General features: G+C 45.1%; 1 protein-coding gene across 2 annotated transcripts; it reads left to right on the top strand.

Moving 5' to 3' along the window:
* Positions 1-754: 754 nt before the first annotated feature.
* Positions 755-5,491, top strand: LOC104666621 (HLA class II histocompatibility antigen, DM alpha chain). Of its 2 annotated transcripts, none has more exons than XM_010368730.2 (5): positions 755-915; positions 3,108-3,392; positions 4,024-4,302; positions 4,534-4,662; positions 5,243-5,491. In XM_010368730.2, exons 1-5 carry the CDS (start codon positions 828-830, stop codon positions 5,245-5,247), a joined length of 786 nt encoding a protein of 261 aa, XP_010367032.2. In that variant the 5' UTR covers positions 755-827; the 3' UTR covers positions 5,248-5,491. The 2 variants fall into 2 exon arrangements, with proteins under 2 accessions (XP_010367032.2, XP_030784581.1); XM_030928721.1 differs by having other exon boundaries at positions 758-915; positions 4,126-4,302.
* The last annotated feature ends 7,068 nt before the right edge of the window (positions 5,492-12,559 follow it).

Raw genomic sequence — 12,559 nt, 5'->3', positions numbered from 1 at the left:
GCCTACCCTTTGCCCTGGAATGTTTTTCTCTTCCCTTATGTTCTGCTGGTCAAATTGTTTTTCCTTCAAGACTTAGGAGCCTGCCTGATTATGTTCCTCCTATTACGCATCCTCATAAAATTACTGCATCCTCATAAAATTACAAAGCACTTGGCACATTCTTATTGAATACGTTACATTGTTGCGTAATTATCCCTTGGCCCCCTCCCCAAGCACTAGACTCTAAGCTGTTTGAAGGCAGACTATGCCTATTCATCTTTGTATTTCTAGCACTGGGCCCAACACCCAGCATTTCTTGTATTTTCAGTATATTTCTGCAAAATGAATTAGAGCTAATGCCTGAAGGAGAATGATTTTTTTTTTCAGAAAGAGGAAGAGCCAGGAGGGAGGAGAAGGCAGGATCTGAAGAGCCCTGGGAGTTTACTTCGGGAAGACGCGGTTCCCCACTGCAGCCTTCTGCCAGGAGGTGGCACTGCTCTGAAGAGCCAGCTGGTGGCTTATAGAGTGAGGCTGACAGCTTGAAACCAAAGAGGGAACTCCACCACGAAGCAACATTCCTCCACTGGGCTTCCCAGCCCAGTTACATGCCATACTCTGCCCTGGTCAAACAGCCAAGTCTTCAGGAGGTTGCTAGCCCCAGGTGTCTCCCCAGTGACCGATGATGTTAAACCCTACACTTCTCTGATTGGTTTAGACAAAATGACAAGGGCAGCTATTGGAAATTATCTGGCAAAACATGATCTAAGGCCACCCTCAGGGGGAGGGAGTTGGGGAAGCGCAAGGGTTGGCTGGGTTGGTAGCTCCTACCTACTGTGTGGCGAGAAGGTATGGGTCATGAACAGAATCAAGGAGCTGCGCTGCTCCAGATGCTACCACTTCTGTGGCTGCTACCCCACTCCTGGGCCGTCCCAGAAGGTAAGATGGTACTCCCATTTACTTCCATCCTGAACCTAGGGAGCCCACCCAGCGTTTGTGAGGAAAAGCGCTGTGCTTTGTGAGTGGTGGGAAGTCTTTTGAGGCAGTGGAAACAGTCGGGGAGTGGGGAAAGACAGCTACTATGTATGGTTGGTAAATGATATCAGAGATGCTTTATGTGTTCCATTTAAGACAATCTCTTGAAGTGGAGATTGTTCTCTCCGTTTTACAAATGAAGAAAATGAGACTCAGAGTTATTTGTGCAAGTTCACACCATTGGAAAGTGGTAGAGCTGGGATTTGAACAAAGTGGATGCTATTTTCACTCTTCCACTCAAGATTCTACTCTGCTTTCTATCATTAACTTATCTTGTGATTCTTGAAAAGTCTCTTAGCTTCATTCTCTGTAGAGGATGGCCCAGAATGGAAGAATAATCTGGAAGGTCCCTCTTCCTCCAAATGTCTGTTTTTCTGGGTATTGGGTTAAAGGTTTCCTGCTCGTTGAGCGATTCCTGCCAAGAGCTTCAAAGAAGAGGGATTATTTTATGCAGTTATGGGGTCACTTCTCCCAGTGCTGTCTTTGGGAGGCCTGGTAGGTTAAGGAACAGAAGACATTTTCAGAGAGGCTTGGTGCCAATAAAGTGGCTGAAGAAATGTCTGGAGACTGGTTTTCCAATTTACCATTTGTGTCTGAGGGTAGTGGGAGGCAGTCCCATCTATGGCTTGGGGAGGCTGTAGCCATTCCTCCTCCTTCCCTTCTAAGAGTGAGAAACCCATCCATGGCCTTCTCTAGTCAATACAGTGGCCTGGTGTGAATCAGACAAAGGAATCTCCTTTGGGAGGATACAGCCCTGTGCCAGGATGTGTGGCGTGGTGAGCAGAATGCAGGCTTCCACTTGCTTCTTTGGCTAGGTGTCTTTGTGCAGCCCACAAACACACAACGAACAGAGTAACTCTGAATCTGTCACTTTATTTTATATATATGCATTTTTAAAATTTTTATTTGATTAATTAATTATTATTATTATTATTTTGAGACAGAATCTCTCTCTGTCACCCAGGCTAGAGGGCAGTGACACGATCTCGGCTCACTGCAACCACTGCCTCCAGGGTTCAAGAGACTCTCCTGCCTCAGCCTCCCGAGTAGCTGGGATTACAGGTGCATGCCACCACACCCGGCTGATTTTTGTATTTTTAGTAGAGATGGGGTTTCATCATGTTGGCCAGGCTGGTCTCAAACTCCTGACCTCAGGTGATCCACCTGCCTTGGCCTCCCAAAGTGCTGGGATTACAAGCTTGAGCCACTGCTCCTGGCCTTTATAGATATATATTTTTGAGACGGGCTCATTCTGTCACCTGGGCTGGGGTCCAATGGCACAATCACGGCTCACTACAGTCCCAACCTCCTAGACACAAGCAATCCTCCCGCCTCAGCCTCCAGAGTAGCTGAGACCACAGGTGCTTGCCACCACACCTGGCTAAGTTTTTGTATTTTTTGTAGAGACAGGGTCTCGCTGTGTTGCCCAGGTTGGTCTTGAACTCCTGGGCTCAAGCAATCCGCCTGCCTCAGCGTTCCAAAGTGTTGAGATTACAGGCCTGAGCCACCATGCCTGGACTGAATCTGTCACTTTAGACAGTAGAACTCTTTTTACTTTTGCCAACTTTAGACAACTGGCCTTTTTATAGGCCAGGGAAGCTTAGAGAGATGCTATAATTTGTTCTTCACCCCCACTGGGAGGGGGAGTCTAAATAACAGACACAGGAAAGGGTCTCACCTCAGCCCACGCTCCTTGAAGCAGGCCTTGCTTGTTTTTTTTGGTGGTGTTGTTGTTTTTTGTTTTGAGACAGAGTCTTACTCTGTCACCTAGGCTGGTGTGCAGTGGCTTAATCTTAGCTCACTGCAACCTCTGCCTTCCTGGTTCAAGCAATTCTCCTCCCTCAGCCTCCTGAGTAGCTGGGACAACAGGCACCCGCCACCATGCCCAGCTAATTTTTTGTATTTTTACTAGAGACGGCGTTTCACCATGCTGGCCAGGCTGGTCTCGAACTCCTGACCTCGTGATCTGCCCGCCTCGGCCTCCCAAAGTGCTGGGATTACAGGCGTGAGCCACTGCGCCCAGCCCCACCTTGCTGTTTTTTAAGTTGGAGGAGAAGGCTCCCACCTCCCTGAACCTCACCCTGTGTCCTTTGCAGCTCCTACTCCAGTGTGGCGAGATGACCTGCAAAACCACACGTTCCTGCACACAGTGTACTGCCAGGATGGGAGTCCCAGTATGGGACTCTCTGAGGCCTACGACGAGGACCAGCTTTTCTTCTTCGACTTTTCCCAGAACACTCGGGTGCCTCGCCTGCCTGAATTTGCTGACTGGGCTCAGGAACAGGGAGACGCTCCTGCCATTTTATTTGACAAAGCGTTCTGCGAGTTGATGATCCAGCAAGTAGGGCCACAACTTGATGGGAAAATCCCGGTGTCCAGAGGTCAGGAGTTTTCTGGGGAGTGAAGGGAGGAGGGCTGCATTCTTAACCTCATTGATCTGTACACTGAATAATTCCCCTTGATACCAGCTCCCCATCTCAAATACCTTCTGATTCTCTCCATCACCTTAATTTTTCCACCAGCCTTGGTCTGCACCCTGTGTTTTTTGGTGGGCAGAAGTACCTAGCATGTAGTAGGCATTCAGAACTATGTATTGAATGTGATAAATTCAACAGGTACCAGTTGATACGTACTGAATATTAACACTTGTGCTGCTATGCCCAGCAAGATGGATGGGAAGAGTGGAAACATCTGATGATGTGACTATGTCTTAGTGAGAAGACAGTGCATGGTTAGACATCAATGTGAGCTCTAGACAGGAAGTGCTGAAGGAAGTCATGGTGGAGGGGTCCAGAGTAGCCTGGATCGGGCTCTGCTTCTAGGTCTAGCTGCAGTCCTTGCCTGGAAGAAGACCTCCCTTGGGAGCCCAGCTCCTCCCTCATCTCTGTCTCCCAAAGCCTGACCCACTGTGTTCTTCTCTGCCCTCCCCTCCATATGCCATGCACCCTCCAGACACAGAGATACCATCTAAACTAGTCTCTTTTTTTCCCCCACACCACAATCCCCCACCAGGGTTTCCTATCGCTGAGGTGTTCACGCTGAAGCCCCTGGAGTTTGGCAAACCCAACACGTTGGTCTGTTTTGTCAGTAATCTCTTCCCACCCATGCTGACAGTGAACTGGCAGCATCATTCCGTCCCTATGGAAGGATCTGGGCCTACTTTTGTCTCAGCTGTCGATGGACTCAGCTTCCAAGCCTTTTCTTATTTAAACATCACACCGGAACCTTCTGACATTTTCTCCTGCATTGTGACTCACGAAATTGACCGCTACACAGCAATTGCCTATTGGGGTGAGGCTTTCTCCCTGGAAGTCTGGTCCTTTTGGGGGCAAAAAGGGATAGATCCATGGGAGGAGTCTTCTTTCTCCACTGGTACCTTGTTTAGTCCATTCCTATCCTAAGCCCATCCCAATCTTCCATGCCTCAGTTTCTCCCATGTCATCCCAGATACCCAAGTCATTCCCCTGGGAGGGAGGCTCCCTAACTAGGTCCCCAGGCTGAGCCACTCCTTATTTCCTCCAGTGCCTCAGAACGCACTACCCTCAGATCTGCTGGAGAATGTGCTGTGTGGCGTGGCCTTTGGTTTGGGTGTGCTGGGCATCATCGTGGGCATTGTTCTCATCATCTACTTCCGGAAGCCTTGCTCAGGTGGTATGTCATCTGGAGGGGAGGGTGAGCCGTGGGAGCCAGATACGGTGGTGCATGTGTCAGCATTATTTTGTGGCATGGGGGGACATATAGTGATCCTCAGGCTCTTGGGTGTAGGGGCCTGTATCCAGCACCATGGGAGCACATCTTCCCAGTTGGGGACCCAGTTACACACATACAGTTATGGGTCACAAGAATGGCTTTGAGTGAAAAAAGGAATCATGGGGTGCTGTAGGAAGGGTGCTTGGAGATGATTTGGGAACAAGGAGAGATCAACCTCTGCAGGGTATGCTGAAGGCAGGGCGAGCAAGGCCTTTGGGGAGGAGAAGGAGGAGGAGAAGGAGGAGGAGGAGGAGAAGGAAGAGGAGGAGGAGGAGAAGGAAGAGGAGGAGGAGGAGAAGGAAGAGGAGGAGGCGAAGGAGGAAGAGGAGGAGGAGGAGAAGGAGGAGGAGGAGAAGGAAGAGGAGGAGGAGGAGGAGAAGGAGGAAGAGGAGGAGGAGGAGGAGAAGGAGGAAGAGGAGGAGGAGGAGGAGGAGAAGGAGGAATCCCCTGATGCCTTTCCTCCATCACTATCTCTTCCCAGACTGATTCTTCCAGACCAGAGTTTGATGCCAACAGCTTCGGCCATCCAAACAGAGGATGCTCAGGTGTCTCAGGATCTCTTCTTCTCAGGGTAGAAGAAGTCTCTGGGACATCCCTGGGGTGTGTGTGTAGATTTCCTACCTGGGGACTCTGCTATCCCTGGGCTTGCATCCCAGGGATCCCAGAGTGGCCTGCCTATCACAACCACATCCCTACCCCACACAAGGCAATAAATCATCTCATTTCTTTATATCAGGGTGGCTTCTTTCTTAACTCATGGTATTTGTTTCTGGATAGCTCAGCTTTAGTGGGTTGTGGTTTCAAATTCAGCATGCCTTAACCTGACACAGCTTGCCCTCGTTAGGGAGGGAAATAGGGAAAACCCCTAATTTGCCGGCTGAGTTCTTATTCCCTGGTCTCGGCGGTACATGATGTTTTTCCTTCTATCGGCTTGTGCAAAATATGTGAGAAATGAAGGAAGAGTTATTTTCTAATAATCTGCTTACCAAATGGTTAAGGAAGCTGCTTGTGCAGTGTGTGTGTGTGTGTGTGAGAGAGAGAGAGAGAGTATTTTACTGTTTGTGAAAATGTTTATGTCTTGTATAGGCTGCCCTGAGGAACATATAACTCCCTTCAATCCTCACCGTAACTGGGAAACGGAAGCTCAGGGATGGGTAGAATAAGCCCCCAGGTGCAATTCCAATCAGTCATATCAGTTCTGGGAAAACAGTATCATGAAGCCCCTAACATGAAGTGAAAACAGCCTGGAAGGGCAAAGAATTCACATGTCTTTCCTGACAATCTGTTCCTTGGCCTGAGTGACTGTCCAAGGAGAGCTGCACAGGTGCTGTCCTGGGCGGATAATGAAAGCTGGCAGCACATGACCACTGGTGGTAAATTGCTTTGCTTTCTTTCTTGCATTCCTTAGGGCCTGGGAGTTGCTTAGGATGACAGGTTGGCAATAAAGTTGAGAGGGCAATTACTTGGTGAGGGAGTTTCTGTTCTTGGCATTGTATTAGAGTCTAATCTAAAATAAAAATTCTCCCTAAGAGAAGTTGGCACTGTCTCTGAACCATGTCATTTCTTTTTTTTTTTTTTTTTTTTTTTTTTTTTTTTTGAGAAGGAGTCTCACTCTGTCACCCAGGCTGGAGTGCAGTGGCCAGATCTCAGCTCACTGCAAACTCCGCCTCCCGGGTTTACGCCATTCTCCTGCCTCAGCCTCCCGAGTAGCTGGGACTACAGGCGCCCGCCACCTCGCCCGGCTAGTTTTTTGTATTTTTTTAGTAGAGACGGGGTTTCACCGTGTTAGCCAGGATAGTCTCGATCTCCTGACCTCGTGATCCGCCCGCCTCGGCCTCCCAAAGTGCTGGGATTACAGGCTTGAGCCACCGCGCCCGGCCAAACCATGTCATTTCTAACAGCATCATGTGTGCTGGTTAAGAAGCACGGGCTCTGGAACCAGACTGCTGGGGATTCAATTGAAACTGTCAGCGGTTAGCTGTGAGCCCTTGGGAAAGTTACTTAACTTGTGCTTTGGTATCATTTTGTATAAAAGGGTGATGATAACAATGGTGTCCACCTTACCACCATGTTGCCAACATTTGAAAGTCAAATAAGTATTAGTGAGGATAAAGGGAAAGGTGAACTATAATATCTTGGTCTGTTGGTGGGATTGTAAACTGTTTATGACCCCTGAATTACAGAAATTATAAACTAGTTGAGTGAAAAAATTAATATAGGAAATAAGGCAGCATATCCTCATGCTGTGAAGCTTAAAAAAGTTAATATCTATAGAATGCTTACAATAGTGTTTGGCACATACAAAATGTGCTCAATAACCTAACCTTATCATTACTTGTCTTGATCTTCAGAGGAGAACTTAGTTGCCTCGTAGACTTCTTTCTCTTTTCTGAAATATACCTTAATACTAGCTTCAAGTATTGTATTTTCTCCATTTTAGATGTTTTTCTTTTTATTCTCACTTTACTAATTCTAGATATGGTGCTTTCTAGTTCTTCCTAATTTATCTCTCTCTCTCTCTCTCTCTCTCTCTCTCTCTCTATTTTCCAACTTATCTAGATATTTCCTGTCAGGCAAGCTTTACAAGTGCTTTATTATGCTGTGTGACCTTAGACAAGTCACTTCCCCTCTCTGGGCCTCAAAGTCCTCATCTATAAAATGATGGGCTTAGATTAGATGCTCTCTGATCAAACCTTGTATCATACTGTTACTTAAGTACTCTAGAAGCACTCAGTATCCTCTCCGGTCTGGTGCCCCTTTTCTAATAAATATTACTCACTATTCCCAGCAGGAATGCTGTTCTTGAATGAATCTTTTTTCCTCACTCTTTCTTGAAGTATTATATCTGTTTTTGGTTTAGGGCATTTGCCCAGGCTCTTTCCTCTCACAGGAATGCCTTCTTTATTCTGCTCATCTTGTTCCTGTCTTAACCCACTCCATAGGTCCAACTCCAGTTCAACTTATTCCATGAACTTGCCCCTAATTTCTCTTTACTGAAATCTTCCAAGACTTAAGGCACTCAACCTAAGGATTGGGATATGCTGCTTTATTTCCTATGTTAATTTTTTCACCCAACTAGTTTATAATTTCTATAATGCAGGGATCATAAACAGTTTATACTCTCACCAAAAAAGCAAGATAGTTCACATTTCCCTTTATGCTCACGAATACTTGTAATTATTTGACTTTTAAATGTTGGCAACATGGTGGGTGTAGAGTGGTATTTTGTTGTTTTAATTTGCTTTTCTCTCATTACTAATCAGTATCACATTGTTTGATGATTTTGGCTTCTTAATATGTTTTACTATTTAGTAGAACTAGTCTCCATTCCTTTATCACCTTCCCAAAAAACTTATTTTCCTTTTCTTTATCAAAATATTCTAAGATACTCTTGGACTATATTTCCATGTACATTTTATAATCAGTTTGTTAAATTCTCCTGAAATCCTACTGTTACTTTAATTGGGGTAGCATTTAGGTTAGAGATGTGGGGAGAGGTTGTCATTATGTTAGCATGGCCTATCCATGAATATGGTATATCTCTACATCTCTCAGGTCTTTGTGCACTTCAATAAAGTTTTCTTTTTTCTTAAAATTCTTATATTTGATATGTTAATTCATAAATACGCTATGTTTTTTATTGTTATTATAAATGGTAGGCAATTTTCAGTTATTTTCCAATTGATTATTAGCTAAACAGGATTTAAAGTAAGAAATCCTGAGTTCAAGTAATAATTCTATTACTTAGTATCTGGGTAAACCTTGGCAACCACTTAACCTCCCTCTGCCTCCATTTTCTCATGGGTAAGATGAAGATAGCATTCTTCAATAGTTGTGGTGGCAAAAAATAAAAAGGAAAAAAGGAAAAATAGTTGTGGTGGCAAATCAGATAGACTATCCCCTAGTGGTTCAAGTAATTTGGCTGTGGGATGGAAGGATGGTGCACTGACTACAGAAACTATAATCCAAAGGTCAGAGTCTAGAGCAGTGAATCCTGACAGGGTAGGAGAGTGTGTGTGTGGGTGGAGGTGAGGTAAGGGGTAGATGGCAGGAATGGGGTGGGAATTGGACAGATTGGGCAAGTAATATAATCTTGGCAGGATGTAGGTGTGTGTAGTTTTGAAAAGACACTGAAGTCACGAATGTAGTCTTATGCTATGAAGCATGATTAACGGGTTGAGCAATTTTGTGTTTATAAAATGGAGACTTCAGTTAAAACCATCTGCCCCAAAGAGGAACCTGAGAACTGACATGGAGCAACTTTAGGAAGTGCCTAGAAGAGATTTATTATTATGGCCATACTCTCAGAAAAGCACAAGAGATTGTATTTGTGACTTCCTCCAATGTGTAGTGCCAGTGATGTTATTGTAGCTTGTCTTTGTTTTAGCTACCCAAAGCTCCTCGTAGGACACCTCCTCCCTGATGGCACCTCACAGCATTGTCAAGCTTGTGAGGTTATACAGCAGACCTACGATGCCAACTGCCTTCCTCCTCTCCAACACAAATCCAGCCCAGTATTCAAGACTCATTCCAGGTCCTCTCGATTGAGAGTACTCCCTGTCTACCATGCCCATGGTGATTTCTCTCTTCTTTTTTAAGACCACTGGCCTTATTGCTCTCTTATTGCTTACTTGCTTTAATATAAACTGTTTAAAGTGTTTGTTCTCACTCCCCAACTGACCTACAAGCAAAGTGATATGGGAGCAGAATCCATATCTTCTCATTCTGAATGTTCCCAGTAATGCTTTGCACACAAACCCTGGGACTAGTCCACTGCAGGCATGTGGTGGCCAGGCTAAGGGCAGAGGCAGTGGGAAAGGAGAGGACTCACTCTTTGGGTGGTTGTGTAGAGTCAGTAAAAGAAAGGCAACATGTGGGAACCCGGTTGGGGCTCCATGCCTCTTCAGTCCCGGTGCTATATCAATAATTAACAAAAAGCAACAATGGACAGAGCAATTGAGATGTTATTTTGGATTGGCTGGAGGTGGGAAGACAGAGCTATATCTGTAAAAATAGAAGGGTTGGGAGGAGGAGAGGAAGGAAAACACTGCTGAGCACAGGTGTCTGGGTTTTCTGTCCTTCTTTATTCTAAAAAGCTTCCTCAGTGTTTCAATTAATAGAGAAGTGAAATCTTCTCCTATCATCTCCTGTTGTGGCCTCACAGAAGGTTTCACATCTCCTTTGACTGCCGGAGCAGAGATCTAGACATAAGAGGGAACTACATTCAGCCTCACTGTTACTGGCTACGGCCATGTTCAGTGCTGGCACAGGACCACACAGCCAGTGCCCCTTGCCAGGGCTAGGCTTTGTAGACATTGAAAAGGATCCCAGGACTTGGTTCCTATAAGGTTAGGATAACAGCTTACCTGGACAGGATGGGGAGGAATGTGAGGGGGAAATGTATGGAGTGGGGGACGCGGGGGAAAATTCAGTTTTAAAACTTGTCAAAAGAGAAAGTGGAAGGGATGGTGGTTCTCAGAGCAGAAGGAACTCTGAGGACGGGAAAGATAAGACTTGGGTGAACTGGGTTATGGATTGTGACTCTTCTCTTTCTCCCTTTCTCAGCAGAGGCCTCACTGACTCCCTTTATCTGAGCCATCCCAGTTCTAGGATGTAGTGAGTGTGTGGGCATGCTCAAGTGTGTGTGTGTGTGTGCACGCACATGCATGTGTAAGAGCTGTATAAGAAGAGGAGTTACAACCTTTAGACCTTGGGTGTGAATCTTTGGACCTGTTTTCCAACCTGGGAAATGGGACAATTAACAAGTTTTTTGTGTGTGTGATTTTTTTTTTTTTTTTGAGACGAGTCTCACTCTGTCACCCAGGCTGGAGTGCAGTGGCACAATCTCGGCTCACTGCAACCTCTGCCTCCCAGGTTCAAGCGATTCTCCCACCTCAGCCTCCAGAGTAGCTGGGATTACAGGCACGTGCCACCATGCCCGGCTAATTTTTGTATTTTTAGTAGAGACAGGGTTTCACCATGTTTGCCAGTCTGGTCTCGAACTCCTGACCTCAGGTGATGTGCCTGCCTCGGCCTCCCAAAGTGCTGGGATTACAGGTGTGAGTCACCACATCTGGCCAACAAGTCTTTTAAGATGAGATGAGATAGTATATAATGGACCTACCTAGCATTGTATCTGTTCTAAAGTAGAAGCTCTACAAATTATGCACTCCCCACCCCATATTCTGCCCACTCCAACACACTTGACAGTTCATTAGCAGAGTTAGAGTATATAATCAAGGTGAGTGGGGGCAGTGGCTGGGAGCTATGGCAGAGCTTCAGTTAATCTCAATTAGTTACACCACGAGTCTTTTGTTTTTGGTAATGATCTTTGTATGTATTTTTTTCTAACCATTTTCTCCACAGGTATTAGATTTTCCTGAGATTAGGGACTTTGGGGGAGGGCAGCTAAGTGTGGTGTCAAGGGGACCCCTCCACATCTTCTTTTGTTTAGCTCACTATTGAATAAAATCCAAGAGTCCTCAGAAACTAAGGTGTGGAGAGCAGCCCTGAAACCTACTGAGGAGCAGAAGGAAGCCAATTTAGAGTTTCAAGTTAGTAATGGAAAATCCATCAACTGTATAGTTCACAATGGGATAGAAGAATGAATTGCCATTTAAAATCTGCTTTTTCAGTCCAGGCACAATGGCTCATGCCTGTAATCCTAGCACTTTAGGAGGCTGAGGTGGGTGGATCACTTGAGGTCAGGAGTTCAAGAACAGCCTGGCCAACATAGTGAAACCCCGTCTCTACTAAAAAAAAAAAAAAAAAAAAATTACAAAAATTAACCAGGCGTGGTGGCACATGCCTGTAACCCCAGCTGCTTGGGTGGCTGAGGCATGAGAATCATCTGAACCCAGGAGGCAGAGATTGCAGTAAGCCGAGATCATTCCACTGCACTCCAGCCTAGGCAACAGAGTGAGACTCTTTAAAAAAAGCCGTGAAAAAATAAATACGCAAATACATAAAATTTGCCTTTTCAAGACACACACGTGACCAACAAGCATATGAAAAAATGTTCAACATTACTAATGATTAGAAAAATGCAAATCAAAATCATAGTGAGATATCATCTCATTATGGCTATTATTAAAAAGTCAAAAAATAACAAATGTTGGAGAGGTTGCAGAGAAAACAGAAGGCTTATACACTGCTGGTGGGAACATAAATTAGTTCAGTCATTGAGGAAAGCAGTTTGGCAATTTCTCAAGAAACTTAAAGCAGAGCTACCATTCGTCCCAGCAATCTCGTTATTAGCATATACCCAAAGGAGTATTAATTGTTCTACCATAAAGACATATACACATAAATGTTCACTGCAGCAGTATTCATCACAGCAAAGACATGGAATCAACCTAAATGCCCACCAACAGTAGATTGTATAAAGAAAATGTGGTACATATACACCATGGAATACTACACAGACAAAAAAAGACGAGATCACGTCTTTTGCAGCATCATGGATGGAGCTGGGGGCCATTATCCTAGGCAAACTAACACAGGGGCAGAAAATGAAATACTACGTGTTCTCACTTTTCTAAGTGGGAACTAAACATTGAGTACACATGGACACACAAAAAAGGGAATAGACACTGGGCCCTACTTGAGGGTGGAGGTTGGGAAGAGGGAGAGGATCAAAACACTGCCTATCAGATACCATACTTATTACCCGGGTGATGAAATAAATTTGTATGCCAAATCCCCATGACACACAATTTACCTATATAACAAACCTGCACATGTACCCTTGAACCTAAAACAAAGGTTAAAATAATTAAAAATAAATAAAATATAGAAT

Source organism: Rhinopithecus roxellana, chromosome 4, assembly GCF_007565055.1.
Source record: "Rhinopithecus roxellana isolate Shanxi Qingling chromosome 4, ASM756505v1, whole genome shotgun sequence".
Classification (NCBI taxonomy): domain Eukaryota; kingdom Metazoa; phylum Chordata; class Mammalia; order Primates; family Cercopithecidae; genus Rhinopithecus; species Rhinopithecus roxellana.
This window is presented reverse-complemented; position numbering and strand designations above follow the sequence as displayed.

Coding starts and splice junctions, on each gene's coding strand:
- LOC104666621 (XM_010368730.2), top strand. CDS start 828: ATGGGTCATGAACAGAATCAAGGAGCTGCGCTGCTCCAGATGCTACCA. Junction 3,393..4,023: donor GAAAATCCCGGTGTCCAGAG/GTCAGGAGTTTT, acceptor ATCCCCCACCAG/GGTTTCCTATCGCTGAGGTG. Junction 4,303..4,533: donor CACAGCAATTGCCTATTGGG/GTGAGGCTTTCT, acceptor TATTTCCTCCAG/TGCCTCAGAACGCACTACCC.